Source organism: Elephantulus edwardii, unplaced genomic scaffold (assembly GCF_000299155.1).
Source record: "Elephantulus edwardii isolate Elephantulus edwardi_28Jun2011 unplaced genomic scaffold, EleEdw1.0 scaffold00107, whole genome shotgun sequence".
Classification (NCBI taxonomy): Eukaryota; Metazoa; Chordata; class Mammalia; order Macroscelidea; family Macroscelididae; genus Elephantulus; species Elephantulus edwardii.
The window spans coordinates 246,857-265,034 of NW_006399857.1; the positions used below are offsets into that span (position 1 = coordinate 246,857).

An 18,178-nucleotide genomic window follows, 5' to 3' on the forward strand; every position below is an offset into this window, starting at 1 on the left:
TGGTGGTCTGTTCCACAATCAGCTCCTGGCCTTGTTTTCACAGCTGATATTAAGCTTCTCCAGCGTTTTTTTTCTGCAGATATAATCAGTCTGATTCCTATGCATACCATCTGCATTTATGTTTCTTATAAAACGTATTTGCAATGAATAGGTCATTGATTGTGAAAAATTCAGTCATGCTATCTCCAGCTTCATTTCTCTCACCAAGTCCATGTTTTCCAACTACTCATTCTTCTTCTCTGTTTCGCATGAGCACAATTAATTTCTCTGGGATTCCCATTCTTCTCAATGTTATCCATAATTTGTGATTCACACAGTCAGATGCCTTTGCATAAGCAATAAAGATGAATAGACATTCTTCTGGTATTCTTTACTTTCACCTAGTATCCACCTGACATCAGCAATGATATCCCTTGATGCCATGGCCTCTTTTAGATCCTGCTTGAACTTCTGGCAATTCTTTATCTATGTATTGTTCTGTTTTTGAATAATCTCCAGCATTATTTTGCTTGCATATGATGTTAATGATATTGTTTGACCTTTTTCACATTGTACTGGGTCACCTCTCTTGGGAATGATAATGCGTATGGACCTCTTCCAATCCGTTGACCACACCACTGTCCTCCAAATTTCCTGGCATAGGCTGGTGAGCTTATCTAGGCATGAACTTGTGGATGCACTTCTGACTTGCTAATTAACAATTATTTATTACCATCTTATTTCTTTTTATAACAGAAGACTGATTTGGGGAAATCAAGATCCTATTCGCCCTGTTTCCCAGAATGTTTTGAAAACTCATCTGACCAGACGAATGGAGTGCCTTGCGCAGCCCAGGAGACTGTCCCGCCGATATTTACCTAACAGGTTAGCATTTGTATTGGGTTACCTTTTCAGGAGTCTGTAGGACAAATAAACACAGGTCTTCTTTGTTGTTGTTGTTACTTAATATTTTATTTCACTTTTTAAAAAAAGATAGAGGCCCATTCCATTCAGCTTTCAATGAAAGAAATTAATACGCTATGCCTGCCTTTTCCAAGGAAACACCATGCAGCTGTTTTCTCATTGCTCTCCTGAGGACAGGCTTTAAAACCAGGTCTTTTACATAAAATCTGTATGTTTGTCAATCTATCATCACATTTTACTGAGGACTAGGGATTTTGTAACTGTTTTTAATATGATTTTTACCACACTAAAATTTTCCACATCAAAATATAATACAGATTTGTGGTATTTCTTATTGAAATGTTCTGGGTTTTTAAATAAACTTGTCTGAAATGTTAGGAATATACCTCTTCAAGCAACTCTAAAGAAATTCTGCAGAAGACATGAGCTCTTTTCTTTGAAAAAAGAAATTCTATTTTTGGCAGTATTGAAATGAAACAGAATAAAACATAAACCAGTAGTCGTAGGCAATTTGATGGCACATAACAACAATTCAGTATTATTTGTTGCATTTTTCTTTTTTATTATTATTATTAATGTCAATGAACATTTACAGATATTTTGGATTTCCATTCATTCATTGTTGCACTTTTGTTCCATTTTTCAAGTTGTGCAACCTTTCTCATTTTTCAGTCTGAATAATTCCTCTACAGACCTCTAAGCTTCCTGTTTAAGGAGTACCCTTATAAATAGAAAAAGTTTCACACAAACAAACAAAACCCGATGCCTAACAAAACAATTACAATTATATTTATTCTATAGAACAAAGTAGAACTGCCCCATAAGGTATTGAAGACTTTAAATTTTATAGAATAGGAAATAATATGATAAATGGAGAAAAAGAAAAGAATTGCCAAGAATTTCATATTACTTGGATTCAAAAGCAGCACTCATAGATACAGCAGAGACTTTGAGGACTAAAGTGTGCCTGACCCAAACCATATTATTTACAGTTGCCTCATATGCATGGATTGGAGGAAGACTCATCAATAACTTGCATTATGCAGATGATACAACTTTACTTGTTGAAAGTGAGTAGGACATGAAGCACTTGTTGCGGAAGATCAAGGAATACAGTCTTCAGTATGGATTACACCTCAGCATCAAGAAAACAAAGATTATTACCACTGGACTAATAGGCAACACCATGATGGATGGAGAGGAAATTGAAACTGTCAACAGCTTCATCTTGCTTGGATCCACAATTAACACCCTTGGTACCAGCAGTCAGGAAATCAGGAGACAATTGCGCTGGAAAAATCTGTAGTTAAGGACCTCTCCAAATTATTGAGGAGTAATGATGTTAGTTTGAGGACTAACATGCATCTGATTCAGGTCATAGTCTTTTTGATTACTTGCTATGCATCTGAGAGCTGGACAATGAATAAGGATGACAGAAAAAAAATTGATACCTGTGAGCTGTGGTGTTGGAGAAGAGCACTGACCATTGGATGGCCAAGAAAATGAATAGACATATCTTGGAGAGAGGATGCAGCCAGAGTGCTCTTTGGAAGCAAGAATGATGCGGCTTTGCCTCACATACTTTGGGCATGTTGCTAGGAAGGGCTATTCCTTGGAGAAGGACATGATGCTAGGAAGGGTGGAGGGTCAGCAAAAGAGAGGAAGACCTTCAACCAACATGGTGATTGCTGCAATGCGCTCTTGTGTGTGAGTGAGTATGAGGATGGTGCAAGATAGAACAGGGTTCAGAACTGTTGTTTATAGGGTTGCTATGAGTCAACTCGACAGCACCTAACAACTAACAACAACATATACATGTCGGATACTCTGGTGACATATTCCATAGGGAGCTGCACTGCTAACTCTCTCTGGTATTTTGAACCCACTAGTGGCTTTGTGGGAGAAAGACAGGTAATTTTCTCTTGAAACCCACTGGAGGGTCAGCTGTCAGTGTCCAACTTGACAGAAATGAGTTTTTAAGTTTTTCACCTGCATGTGAAAACTAGAGAATGATTAATAAAGACTGAAGACTTGACCCGTTTGAATTATGGTTTTGGCAGAGAACCTTCAGTGTCTATGGAGTGCAGGAAAGAAAAACAAGCATTCACGAGAAGTAAAGCTAGAAGACTCCTTGGAAGTGAGAGTGGGGAAGACTTCATCTCATGTTCTTTGGATATGCTTTAAAGCAGAACCAGTCCCTGGACAAGGACACCATGTTTAGTAAAGGAGGGGGCCACCAAAAAAGAGGAAGATCCTCAATGAGGTGGCACAGGGACTGGTACAGTGTCTGCCACCATGGGCTCAAACAGCATTGACTGTAAGGATGGCACAGGACCTGGCAGTGTTTTGTTCTTTTCACTTAGTTGGAACCAGTGTGATGGCATCTAATTATAAGAGGAATATTTACAGGCATGGACTCTCCCATCTTTTTCCTGAAAAGCAGCTGAGGGGTTTAAACAACTGACTTTTCAGTTAGCAGTCAAATGCTTATCTGCTGCATCACAAGGTGTCCTTCATTTAAAAATAGGAAACCTCTTTTCTCTTTTTATTATAGTGTTTTAGATAAAATTTTACACAACATATTAGATATTCATATTCCATGGTTCAATTTATATGCAAAACAGGTCATTAAGGAAGCAGGGCTTTATGAGGAGGTGTGTGGCATCAGGATTGGAGGAAACACATCAACAAGTTGTTATCCAGGTGACACAACCTTGCTTGCTGAAACTGAAGAAGACCTGAAGCACTTGCTGCAGAAGATCAAGGACTGTAGTTTGGGCCAACTGACAGCACCATGTTAGACGGAGAAGAGACTGAGGTTAACAATTACTGCTTGCTTAGCTCCACAATCAACATTCTCTTTTTTTTAATTGAGATTTTCATGAAAGATTATAGAGAACTTGGATTTCCATTCATTCATTGTCACAGATTTTCCTCCCTGCCCATCCCTCCCCCTAGTTTGCTTTTCTCTTTGAAAAGAAAAAAAAAATCTTCATTGTTATACAATCCCCACCCTCTTAGTCCACTTTATTATGCAGCTCCTACTCTGGACTCTTGTCATGAAAAAACTACCCAACTTTATATCCCCTTTAAACAGTTCTATCCCTCATCTGTTTGAATGTAGTGTTCATTATTTATCCCCATTTTCCTAGTTCCCCCTAAACTCAATGTCAGTCCTGTTTTATAACAGTGGCATTATGCAGTGTTTGTAATTTTGTGACTGAGATATTTCACTCAGCATTATGTGCTCCAGGGTCACCCATTTTGTATAATATTTCATGAGTTCCTTGTTTTTTCAATGCAGCATAGTATTCCATTGTGTGAATATACCACAGCTTCTCTATCTATTCATTTGTTGATGGGCACTTGGGTTGTTTCCAACTCTTTGCTGTTGTGAACAAAGCCACAATAAATATGGGAGTGCATATATCTACTTGGGTGTCAGTTCTGGTTTCTTTAGGGTATATTCCCAGTAATTGAATTGCTGAGTCAAATGGTCTTTCTATTTCAAACTTTTTGAGAAAATGCCATACTGTCTTCCATAGTGGTTGCACCATTTGACACCCCCAAGAACAGTAAATAAGGGTTCCAGTTTTTCCACAATCTTCCAGCATTTATTTGCTGCTCTGTTGAATTTTGCTATTGTTACTGTGGTGAGATGATCTAGTTGTTTTGATTTGCATCTCTCTTAGAGTTAGGGATTTTTAACATTTCTTCATGTGTGTGTTTGCCATCTGAATGCCTTCTTTGGTGAAGTGTCTGTACATACCCTGTGTCCATTTGGCATTTGGGTTGTTTTCCTTTATCTTGTTATGGTGCTCAAATATTCTATAAATTCTAGATATGAACCCCTTATTTGACATGCCATTACCAAATATTTTCCCCCAGTCTGTGGCTTCCCTTTCTACCCTGTTGGAGTTTTTGGATGTGCATAGGGATCTTATTCTTAGAAGGTCCCATTCATCTATTTTATCCTCTCCTGGTTGTAGGTTTTTTAGGATGCTTGGAAGACTGTTTATGTTGTGAATTAGGGCTCCTAGAGTTCTTTCAAGCTTTTCTTTATTGTAAAGTTTATAGTCCTTGCTTTTAATCCTAGGTCCTTGATCCACTCTGAGTTGGTTTTTGTGTATGGAGTAAGGTGTAGGTCTTGCTTGAGTTTCCTAATTTTGCCAAGACCATTTGTTAAAAAGCCTGTCATTTCCCCACTTAACTGATTTCATATCTTTGTAAAAAAATCAGTTCACCATAGGTAGATAAGCTAATTTCTGGATTCTCAGTTCTGTTCCATTTATCTGTGTGTCTGTCACTGTGCCAGTACCACACTGTCTTGACCACCCCTGCAGTGTAGTAGGATTTAAAATCAGGCAATGAGATGTCTCCTACCTTGTTTCTCTTTTTAAGGAGTGTTTTGATTATTTTGTGTCTCTTTCCATTCCAAATGAAATTGGAGATTGCCTTTAGGGTTTTCTAAGTGTACTATCATATCATCTGCATAGAGATAATTTTACCTCCTCTTTGCCAATTTGGATACCTCTTATTTCCTCATCTTGTCTTATTACCATTGCTAAGACTTCCAATACAGTATTGAAAAAAGAGGTGATAGTAGGCATCCTTGTCTAGTTTCTGTTCTCAAAGGGAGTGCCTTTAATCTCTCTCCATTGAGAACAGTGTTGGCTCTCGGGTTTGCGTATGTACTTTTACTATGTTGAGGAAATTCGCTTCTATTCCTATTTTGTTGAGTTGAGCGTTTTAATCAGGAAAGGGTGTTGGATTTTGTCAAAGGCCTTTTCTGCATCAATTGATAAGATCATGTGGTTCTTGTTCTTTGCTTTGTTAATGTGATGAATTACACTGATTTTCTTATGTTGAACCATCCTTGCATACCTGTTATGAATCCCACTTGGTCATGGTAAATTATTATTTTTTTAAATGTATCATTTGATTCTATTGGCTAGGATTTTATTCAGGATTTTTGCATCTATGTTCATGGGAGACATTGGCCTGTAGTTTCCTATTTTGACAGTGTCTTTACCTAGTTTTGGTATCAAGGATATGTTTGCTTCATAGAATAAGTCTGAGAGAATTCCATCTTTTTCTATTTTCTGAAAAACTTTATGTAGTACTGGTGACATTCTTCTCCACAATCAACACTCTTAACAGTAGCAGACAGGAAATCAAACACATTGGGAAAATATGCTGTCAGAGAACTCTCCAGAGTGCAACAATGTCAGTCTAGAGACTAAGGTGCTCCTAATCCAGGCCATGGTCTTCCCAATTACTTATTATGCATCAGAGAGCTGGACAGTAACTAAGGATTACAGAGGAAGAACTGATGCCTTCTAATTGTGGTGCTGGAGAAGTCTTGAACATACCACGAACTGCCAAAAAAACAAATAAGTCTGTTTTAGACTGGGTGAAACCAAGTTGCTCCTTGGAGGCTAGGTTTTTTAAGCTCCATTTCACATACTTTGGGCACATGGCCAGGAGAGACTGATCCTTGAAGAAGGACATCATGCTTAGAAGGGTGGATGGACATTGAAGGAGAAGAAGAACACGGATGACATGGATTTATACAGTACCTGGGCCAATGGGAGTTGGTGTGTCAGAATTAGTGAGACAGGCTCAGGAAAGGGCAGGGTTCAGAGCTGCTGTACATAGGGTCACTACGGTTCGTGGCACATAGCAACAACAACATTTAACAGTTCATGTACAAATTGTTCTGTGGTTGCATTGGTTACAATGCCCACAGCGTGTGTAAAATCTTACCAGTTCCACCTTACTTGCCTCGTTTCTATCCCTTCAGCTTCTCAGTCCTTAAAAGTTTGGTAGTCAGTTTCCCCAAAATACACAGCCTATTTATGTTAGGAGGTTGTTGTTGTTATGTGCCATTGAGTTGCCTGTGACTCATAGTGACTCTATGTACAACAGCTCTGAAGCTTGCCCTATCTTCAGCCAGTTTCACTGACTCCGACACATCTACCTCCATTACCCCAGTTACTGTATAAATATGTGTAATCTGTGGTCGTCTCCTGTGCTGTTCATCCATCCTTCCCAGCATGCTGTCCTTTCTAAGGACTGTTCCCTCCTGGCCAGGTGGCCAAAGTATGTGAGACAGAGCTTCAAAATCCTTGCCTCCAAGGAGCAGCTTGGTTTCACCCTCTCTAAGACAGACCTGTTTGTTCTCTTGGTGGTCCATGGTATGTTCAAGACTCTTCTCTAGCATGACAACTCAAATACATAGGTTCTTCTGTTAACATTAGTCATTGTCCAGCTCTTTGATACATAGCAAGTAATTGCAAAGACCATGGCCTGGATCAAGCACACCTTAGTCTCTAAACTGAAATCATTGCTCATTGGTACTCTAGAGAGGTACCTGGAAGCAGATTTTCCCTGGTAGATTTCCCAAGGAAGTGAAGTTCATCTTTGGTTTCCTGACTGCTGCTGTTATGAGTGTTGACTGTGGAGCCGAGCAAGCTGAAATTTTTAACAACCTCAATCTCTTTTCCATCTTATCATGGTGCTTCCAGTTGGCCTAGTGGTGAGAATCTTTGTCTTCTTGATGTTGAGCTCCAATACATACAGTCCTTTGCCTTCTTCAGCAAGCGATTCAGGTCCTTCTCAGTTTCAGCAAGCAAGGTTGTGTCATCTGCACAGTGCAGGTTGTTGATGAGTTTTTCTGCAATTCTGATGCCACATTCCTCTTCATAGAATCCAGCTTCATGAATTATTTGCTCAGCATAAAGATTAAATAGAAAAAAAAGATTGAATAGGTTTGGAGAAAGGATACAGCCCTAATATATACCCTTGGTGATTTTAAATCTTCTTGGTAATAAAAGATATAGTTCAAGATGCACTGAAGACACTGGAAAGGGTGGGGGGAAGGACGTAGGAATCAATGTTATACCAATGAACATGTTTCAACTAACAAATGTAGCCTGGACATGCTCACCAGTCTATGCCAAGAAATTTAGAGGACAACTTCTGCCTGGCCAATCGACTGGAAGAGAGTCATATTTGTTACCATCCTCAATAAAGGTGACAGAACAGTATGGAAATTATTAAAAATTTCATTAATATCTCATGCAAGCAAAATACTACTGAAGATCTTCCAAAAATGGCTGGGGGAAAAATGGTATATTGACAGGGACCTGCCAGAAGTTCAAGGGGAGAAGGTTTAGAAGAGGCCATGGCATCAGAAATATCATTGCTAGTTTCAGATCCTGGTTGAAAGCAGAGACTGCTGGAAGAAGATCTGTCTCTGTTTCATTGACTATGCAAAGCATTTGACTGTGTGAATCATAACAAACTATGGCTAACATTGAGAAGAATGACAACCCCACAACACTTAATTGAGCTTATGCAAAATCTATTCCTAGATCAAGAAGCTGTTGCCTGAGTGGAGCAAAGTAACACTGTATGGTTTAAAATCAGGAAGGGTAGACAGACTTATAATCTCCTCCTGTGCAATTTACAACCTCTAAAACCTGTTGGAGGGTCAGCTTATATGTCTGTTTGCCCCTAGGTGCTGGTGAATTTGAACCACTGGAGAGAGGCCATCTCTGTGTTAGCACGGCTCTGTATGTTTAAGTTACTGAAAGAATGAAAATATATAATGAAATGAGATTGTGAATTCGCAAGCATTTTGTAAAAAAGCATCCCGAGCTTCATCAAAGGTGTTTTGGAAACAGTTATAAAAATAATTTTCAAAATCTTCCATTTGCTAGACTGGTTATTTGGTGAGTTGTTGAAAAAGAAAAACTTCATAATGGAAAAAAAAATCAGGAAGGGTGTGTGTCAGGAATGTATCCTTTCTTCGTACCTATTCCTTCTGTATGAAGAGCAAATAATTAATGAAATTTGACTCTATGAAGAGGAATGTGGCATCAGAATTGGAGAAAGTCTGCTCATGCAGATGGTACAGACTTGCTTGCTGTGAGGAGGATATGTATGGCACACTTGCTGTAGAATATCAAGGACTACAGCCTTTGACATGGATTGCATCTTAACTTCAAAAAAACAAAAGTCCTGACAACAGGACCAATATTCCATATCACAACAGATGGAGAAAGGATTGAAGCTGTCAACGATTTCTTCTTGCTTGAATCAACACCATTGGTACCAGCATTCAGGAGACCAGGAGATGTGGTTTGCACAAAATGAGATTGTGGATTGCATTGGGCTAAGTTTGCTGTCAGGGACCTCTCCAAAAACTCAAAAGTAATGATATAAATTTGAAGTCTAAGGTGTGCCTGATTCAGGCCATGGTCTTTTCAATCACCTGCTATACATATTAGAGCTGTACAATAAATCAAGATGACAGAGAAGCATTGATGCTTTTTAGTTGTGATATTGGAGAAAAGTAAACTGGTCTTCTAAAAGAACAAACATATATGTCTTGAGAAAAGTGTAGCAAGAGTAGAGTGATCCTTGAAGGCAAAGATGGTGAAGCTTCATCTTACATACTTGGACTATGGTGTTAGGTTAGGCTTTTCCTTGGAAATGAGAATCCTTGGAAATGTGGAGAGTCACTAAAAGAGAGAAAGAACAACAATGAGATGGATTGTCACAGCGACTTAATAATAATGGGCTCAAGTATGTCAGAGATGATGAGGCTGGCATGAGATAGGAAAAGATTTAGATCCCTTGTTCATATGGTCAGTATTGGTTATATTTGACTCAAAGGCTCATAGCAATAACAGCAAAAGGAACAATAACCAGCAGTGTAGGAGGGTTTTCATTTTTTTAATCCCTACTTTTTAAATTTCTTATTGGTTTGCATACAAAATTCGTATACACTGAGTTATCATTCATGTACATTGTGTTTCACACATTGTGTAAATTCACATTGTGTCAAATGATCATCATGTATATTGTAGTTTAAAAAATATTTTTTATATTGGTTTGCTCACAAAGTTCATATAGTGTTTCATACAATTATTCCCAAGCACTATGTTTTATAAAAATCAATCACAATTGGACCTTGCCCATCATTACCCAATCTTTTCAGGTCCTTGCCAGATCCTTCCCATTTTTTCTCTCCACCCACCAAACTGTGCAACCCTGTCATTTTCTCCTACCCATTCTCACCCCTCTGCTTCCACTCCATCCTCCCTTGGGTTCTCATACATGTTTTACTAGTTATCCTATATTTACAATAATGGTCTTATGCAGTGTTTGTCCTTATGAGACTGAGTTTGTTCACTCAGCCGAATGCTCTCCATTCTCTCCCAAGTTCTCCATTTGTGTCTCAGTTCTAATTTCCTTGGGATATATTCCTAGTAGTGGAATAGCTGGATCATATGTTGTTTCTATGTTCAGCTTTCTTTTTTTTAGATTTTATACTGGTTTACTTACAAAGTTCATAATTTTGCATATATTGTATGTTTGATTTTTTGAGGAAACACCAAACTGTCTCACAGAGTAGTTGTTGTTAAGTGCCATCGAGTTGTAGGGGACTCATAATGACCCTTTGAACGAAAGTCCTCAACACTTGTGTGACTTTCATCCTTTCTCCAGGTTCATAGTAGTTCAGAGTAGTTGTACCATTTTATAATCCAACCAACAGTGTATAAGAGTTCCCACCTCTCCACATCCTCTCCAACATTTATTGATTGTGTTTTATAAAATTAATAAACGTTGAACTATGCCTGCTATTACCCTGTCTTTTCAGGTCCCCATTGGATTTTTCTTAATTTCTACACACACACCCCCACACACCCATGCTCTCCATACTGTTATCATTTTTCTACTTTCTGGCCAAAACTTGTTTTTCATGATAGCTATCTTTGTGCGTATAAAGAAGCTCCAGTGGCAGAAAGGATTCAGTGTGAGTTAGCTAACCACCATATTGGTGCCTCTAACCCACCAGCCACCCCTCAGGGGCAAGGTGAGGCCCCTGGTTCTTTGAGGGCAGCTCTGCTCTGTTGTGTAGTGTTGTTCTGAGTTGGAATTAATTGGATATCAGTGTGTTTGGTTGGATAGAAGCCATGAAGTGCTTTTTCCACTGTGGTTTTGCTTTGAAAAGCAAATGACTCAATGGAGGCTATTCACAATGAGATCTTGAAGAGAGTAAAATAGAAATCAAATAATTGGTCAATCTTAATGTCATTAAGTATACTGTAATCAGCTGATGGCAGGCTATTAAATGTTCTCTGATCCAGGAGGGGGTAGGGAAGGCCCTGATTCATTGCACAAATCTTTAGGTATAATTCAGAGTTTTTAAAATTAGAAAAATTACCTCAAGCATTCAGAAATTTCCAAGAATTTTCTTTCAGGGAGGAAATACAATTACCTACAATTTACATTGGATAAACTCTGAGATACATTATGGTGAACAAGGAGTTTGTGGTTAACAAAGCTAGTTTATGGTTATGTCCCTGGGTGGTATAAGTGATTTGCTTTTGACTAACAGCTGAAAGACATGAACACATGTCTTTGTCACAAAAAAAGGGGGGTGTTTGCAAAAGCTTTTCCAGTATGTTATCCTAGACTTGGGTTTCTTTATCATTAATAGCTGTCTAACTCTAAGGAGCTCTAGTGGCTTAGAGTACAGGGGCTTGCACTGCTAACCCAGTGGCAGTATTTGTCTGGTGGTTGGAAATCACCAGAAGCTCTACAGAAGAAGAAAGATGAACAATATCCTGCGTGATTTACAGCCTCAGAAACCTGACTGGACAATCATTCAGAGTCAGTTTCTACTCAATGGCAATAAATGAATGAGTGCATGATGATGTTGTTGTTGTTACATGCCATTGAGTAGCCTGCAACTCTATGACCAGTATCTCTGAATGTTGCTCTATCCTGAGCCAATCTCACGGTCCCATCTATTCTCATTACTCCAATTACTATGTCAGTCAATTTCATTCAGGATCTTCTTCCCCTGTGCTATCCATCCACCCTTCCAAGCAGGATGTCCTTCTCCAAGGACTCATCCCTCCTGGCAATATGACCAAAGTATGTAAGATGGAGCTTCTAAATCCTTGCGTCCAAAGAGTAGCTTGATTTCACCCTCTCCAGGGCTGTTTGTTCTCTTGGCAGTCCATGGTATGTTTAATACTATTCTCTGGCACCACAGCTTAAGGCATAAATTCTTCTGTCAGCCCAAGTCATTGTCCAGCTTTCTGATGTATGGCGAATTATTGCAAAGACCATGGCCTGACTCAGGCACACCTCAGTCTCTAGACAGACATAATTGCTCTTCAGCACTTAGAAGAGGTCCTTGACAGCACACTTTCCTAATGCAGTTGTCTTTTGATTATCTAAGTGGTGGTGCCAAGAGTGTTGATCATGGAGCTGAGCAAGCTGAAATTGTTAACAATCTCAATCTCTTCTCCATTTAGCATGGTGCTTCCAATTGGCCCAGGGGTGAGATTCTTTGTTTTCTTGATGTTGAGCTTCAATTCATCTTGAAAACTACAGTCCTTGACATTCTGTAGCAAATGCTTCAGGTCCTCCTCAGTTTCTGCAAGGAATGTTGTGCCATCTGCATAACACAGGTTGTTAATGAGTCTTTATCCAATCCTGATGCCACATTCCTCCTCAAAAAGTCCAGCCTCCTGAATAATCTGTTCTGCATATAGATTGAAAAGGTATAGAGATAAGACACATTTCTGACACACTCCTTTGCTCATTTTGAACCATGCAGTGTTTCCTTGCTCCATTCTGACAACTGCTTCCTGCATGATAATTATCTCTAAAACAATTAACATTTTCACATTGGAGAAACAGATCAGCAGTTTACCTCTTGGTAAACGATCATACCTGCTGCTCTAGAGCTGGAGATCAAACACGGAATAGAATAGAATGGTTTGATGCATGCTTATCTCTCTCACTTCTTAAACCTCTTATGTTCCGCAGGCCTTTATGTAAGTACAGCTGTGGCAGAGAGTCTGGAATCTGGGAGATCCCTTCTTCTTCACTGTTTTGCCAACCCTCCAAAAGACTTCAGAAGTTATCACAGCCCAGGAAGTACCAGGAAGACGACGATCTAAGAAATAGGTAGGGCATCTTGAGGATCTTCATAGCTTAATTTGCTTAAATTGTCACAGCTTAATTTGGTTAAATGTCACAGTTTTGTTACTTTTTTTATTGTGTGCAGTTTCATGCGTATTCTGTGGTTGACACAGGATAGGGCACGGTTCAGATCTTTTGCTTATAGGGCTGTTGTGAGTCATACTTGACTCTTGGGCACCTAACAGCAACAATAATTTCATAAGCTAAAAGTCAATCTGTATTTCAGGGTGTCAGTTAAGAAATAAACTAATCACTCATAATTGTAAGTAATCCGTACATCATCATGAATAATCCCACTTGGTCATCTTGTGGTGAAGCTAAAATTCATACCAAACCTTATCATCGCAACTGATTACAAGGAAGCATCCAAATGAACATCACATGTTCTTGCAATTGGTACAACTTGATTACTTGATGTTGTTCTCTTATGCCTTTATATAACTACATGTGTAGGATCAGTGTATCCTTACGAAATGGACAGTAAGTGTGCGAGTATTTAGGGAGAGGTAAATGAGATGTTCGGAATTTTTAAAGAAAACGGTTAAGAAAAATGATGTGGGCACAAGGGCGACTGGCGCATAAGGGCGTTGACACATGAAGTCTTATTTGCTGAGGACTGGTGACTTGGCAGCTTAATATCTGGGAACGGACTGCAACCTCTAACTCCCAGAGCTGCCCAAGCCCTGCACCCCCACCTCTGCCACAGCACCGTGTCCAGGGACACCACCCCACCACCATCCGGTGCCCCCATACTTCTGGCACACCCTGGTGGCCTTGCCACAACCCTGCACCACTGGCGGTGCTCCAGGGCCACTAGAGACTCCTTCACGCAGCACAGAGACCTACCAACAGCCATGAACAGTACAATTCTGAGTCAGCACACAAAGGCACACCGCAGATCCAGCCAGCATCTTAAGCCACTATTCGAGCTGCTGTGGGACTGATCTGCCACGAGAAAGACTGGTAGGATCCTAATTAGGTTTTCTTGGGCACCGCTGATTGTCTGGGAGATTACCCAAGGGTGAGCCCACTGGTGGAAATTTGGCTGAGCTCTCTTGGGCCACGCCAACTGTCCAGGAATGAGCAGGCCAGTGATAATTTGGCTGAACTTTTGTGGACACTGCAGACCAACCAGAGGTGGGTGGGTTGGTGGGAATTTGACTTTGTCTTGTTGAGTCCCCTTGGACCCAGGACCCTTCCTGGGCAAGGACAACTGTATGAGCACCACTGGACAGGGACGAGTGAATGAAAACACTGGGTGGGAGATGTACAGTTGGAATTTGAATAGGAACCCCAGTTGTAAGCACATCCAGACAACTGAGGTCTGAGTGAGGTCCCCCAAGTGGTTGACCTGCCCTTGTGATCACCCCAACCACGTGCATGCCCCACCCCATTTGGCTCCATACCTGTGTCTACATGTCTGGTTGGTTAATCAATCTGCCTTATCTGGAGCACCTTGACCTGTCTTACCTACAAGAGACTGCTCTCACAGGCTCTGAACTGACATTTCCCTGGAGTCAGACATTCAGAGAAAAACATAAGTGGGATAGCTACCCAACTGATCTCTAGAGCATTATCTTCAGATCAAGAACATATCAAAGTCTTGAACAAAGCAAGCTGTCCCACACAATAGGTCCCCAGCTCAAAGGGTGACACAGTATCAGTGGATTTCCTGAAGCCAGGAAGTCTGATGGAACTTTCTGACACAGAATTTAAAAGAACAATGATTGAATATTTTTAATGGATGAAACACAGAACCAGTGAGGTAGAAGACAAAATTGTCACCATTGATCTGCTAGAGCAAAAAGCAGACTCAAAAAGGAAGGGAAAAGAAGAAAACCTAAGAATTATGTGGGACACCATCAAGAGAAATAACATGCGTATCATTGGAATCCCAGAAAAGGAAGAAGCAAGTAAAGGCACTGAAAAAGTTGTGGAAGAATTACTAGAGGAAAACTTCCCAGGCATAATGAAGAATGAGAGAATATATATACAAGAAGCTCAGCGAACACCATACAGACTAGACCCCAAAAGAAAAACATCAAGGCATATCTTAGTTAAATTTGCCAGAACCAAAGATAAGGAGAGAATCCTGAAAGCAGCAAGGGAGAAACAAAGAGTAACCTATAAGGGAGAGCAGATAAGATTAAGTGCCAATTTCTCAAAAGAAACCATGCAAGCAAGAAGAGAGTGGAAGGACATATATCAAACACTCAAAGAACACAACTGTCAGCCAAGAATACTGTACCCAGCAAAATTATCCATCAGATATGAAGGAGAGATCAAGATTTTCCCAGAAAAGCAGAACCTAAGAGAGTTTGTAAAAACAAGACCAGCATTGAGGGAAAGACTCGGAGATGTCCTTCTTACACAGATACCACAGAAAGCATCATGGACCAAAGTAACTAGTAACAACACCAAAAAGAACTCAACACAATGATAGCAATAAAACCTTGCCTCTCAATAATCACATTGAATGTAAATGGTTTAAATGCACAGCTGAAGAGAAAAAAAGTAGCAGACTGGATAAAAAGCGAAAACCCATCAATATGTTGTCTACAAGAGACACACCTGAAAAACGAAGATAAAGACAGACTAAAAATAAAAGGGTGGGGAAAAATATACCAAGCAAACGGCAACCAGAAAAAAGCAGGAGTAGCGATACTTGTTGTTGTTGTTATGTGCCATCGAGTCATTTGCGACTCATAGCAACCCTATGTAGAATGTATGTCCTATCTCATTTTTTAAAAAATCCAACAGTTGACTCTGCTGAAAATTATCCAAAAACGATTGGAACAGCACATCAACAGAGAACTGCCAGAAGTGCTGGATTTTGAAGATGCCTTGGGACTAGGGATATTATAGCTAATGTCAGATGGATCTTGGCTGAAAGCAAGAGGATGTCTGCGAGGGGGATGTCTAGCTGTGTTTCATTGACTATGCAAACGGCATTTGACTGTGTGGATAACAAACTGTAGCTGACTCTGAGAAGAATGGAAATCCCAGAACACTTGATTGTTATTCAAGGTCTATACTTGGACCAGGAGACAATCATCAGAATAGAGCAAGGAAACACTGCCTGATTAAAGATAGAAAATGTGTGTCAGAGATGCAACCTATCTTAATAGTTTTTCAATCTATATGTGTAACAGATCACCCGAGAGGCTGGACTCTATGAGGAAGAATGTGGAGGAATTAGAATAAGATTCATCAACAACCTGTGTTATGCAGATGGAAACCTTGCTTGCCAAAACTGAGGAGGACCTGAGGCATTTACTGCAAAAAGTCAAGGACTGCAGCCTTCTATATGGATTGAAGCTGACCATCAAGAAAACAAAAACACTGGTACAATTAGCAGCATCATGATAGATGAAATTGAGATTGTCAACAACATCAGTTTGCTTGGCTACCAGGAGTCAGGAAATATAAAAGCTAATTGCATTGGAAAAATATGCTGTCAGAGGCCTCTTCAGAGCACTGAAGAGCAAGGATGTCAGTCTAGAGACTAAGGTGCATCCAATCTAGGCCATGGTCTTTACAATTATTTGCTATGCACTAGAGAGCTGGTCAGTGACTAAGGATAACAGCCTTTGAGCTGTGGTGCTGGAGAAGAGTATTGAATACTCTTGAATATATAGACTGCTAGGAGAAAAAACAGGTTCATCCCAGAGAGGGTGAAACCAGGTTTCTTTTTGGAGGTAAGGATTTTGAAGCTTCATCTAACATGCTTTGAGCATGTTGTAAGAAGGGACCAGTCCTTTAGAGGGGATATTATACTTGGAAGGGTGGAGGGACAGCACAAGAGAGGAAGACCCTGCATGAGATGGATTGACTCAGTGACTGGGGTAATAAGAGTAGTTGTGTCAGAGGGATGAGGTTGCCTTAAGAGAGAGCAGGCTACAGAGTTTTACATAGGGTCACTTTGAATCAGAATCTACTTTACATAACAACAACAACAATGACAACAATAACAACAGAAGACTATCTGTAAAGGGTAATCATATAGTTGTTATTGTTTACTGTAGAGTTGGAACTAACCCATAGCTCACCCTCCAGCAAGTTTTCAGAAGCAATTAATTGCACAGGAGGAGATTGCCCATCTTTCTCCTACTGAGTAGCTGGTGACCTTGAACTGTGTGCCTTCGGGATTACAACACAGCTTCTTACCATTAGGCTACCATGCTCCCTAATTATATAGTTATTTAAGAATTTTTTTTTCCATATTAGGCTTGTTAGTTTGTTGGTTGATTGATATGTATTGTAAGATGTGAGTTACAGCACATCAGCCAAAGGCCTAGCAGTTACTACTAGCCTTTGGAAAAAGACATAATACTGAGAAAGGTGGAGAGTCAGTGAAGGAAGGGAAGACCCTCAATAAGACAGATTGACACAGTGACTGTACAATGAATTCAAGTATATCAGAAATGGTGATGATGTCCCAAGATAGTGCAGGGTTCAAATCCATTGTTTATAGAATCACTTTGAGTGGTAGTCAACTCAGTGACACCTAATAACAACAACAACAAATCAAACTACATCAGAAAGCATCCTTGGGTGGGGGTATACTAGGTTTTGATAAAAAGTTAATTGCTTTAATTCAAATAAATTTAATTATTTGCAATAGATTATTTTATGAAATTATGTTAAATTTAAAAAAGATAAAAATATATTACATAGGATAAGTATTTTTCATGATAATTTTATTTTAGATACGCATACATGTAGACGCATACATATGCTCCACCACATCATAAAATGCAGTTTCTACTGTGAATCATACTAAAAAATTTTGGAAAATCATAGGAAACAAGGCTCCTAAGAAGGAAACAATAAATATTATTGATTGAAAGTTGATTATAACAATAAAAAATGTGACTTTTCTTTCAATTCATTGATTACAAGATTTCCCTTTTTCTTTTAAAAACAGGTCCTTAAGTGATAGAGTAGGAGATTCTCTTAAAATCCCTGAGGCATCTTCCCGGATATTACGACTTTCTGTAGCCAAGAGCACAGATCAACACTATCTTCCTCCAAGAAAAGTAAGTGAGCCCATGTGAGAAAAACTGTTCATAGTCTACTTTGTAACATATTCCTCTTTTATTTCTGTTGTTGTTATGTGCTGTTGAGTCTTTTGCGACTCATAGCGACCTTATGTACAACAGCCCTAAACCCTGCTCTAAACCCTGCTCTATCCTGTGCCAATCGCACTGCCTCTGACACACCCATCCCGATTACCCCAGTCACTGAATCAATCCATCTCATA

The 18,178-nt window shown here is 39.6% G+C and overlaps 1 protein-coding gene across 1 annotated transcript in view; it reads left to right on the top strand.

The window, feature by feature from the left end:
• THEGL (theg spermatid protein-like) overlaps positions 1-18,178 on the top strand; it is a 101,636-nt gene that overhangs the window by 45,624 nt on the left and 37,834 nt on the right. The window contains exons 4-6 of the mRNA XM_006891971.1: positions 736-874; positions 12,773-12,900; positions 17,843-17,954. Coding sequence (XP_006892033.1) covers positions 736-874; positions 12,773-12,900; positions 17,843-17,954 — 379 coding nt within the window. The remainder of the gene's footprint in view (positions 1-735; positions 875-12,772; positions 12,901-17,842; positions 17,955-18,178) is intronic.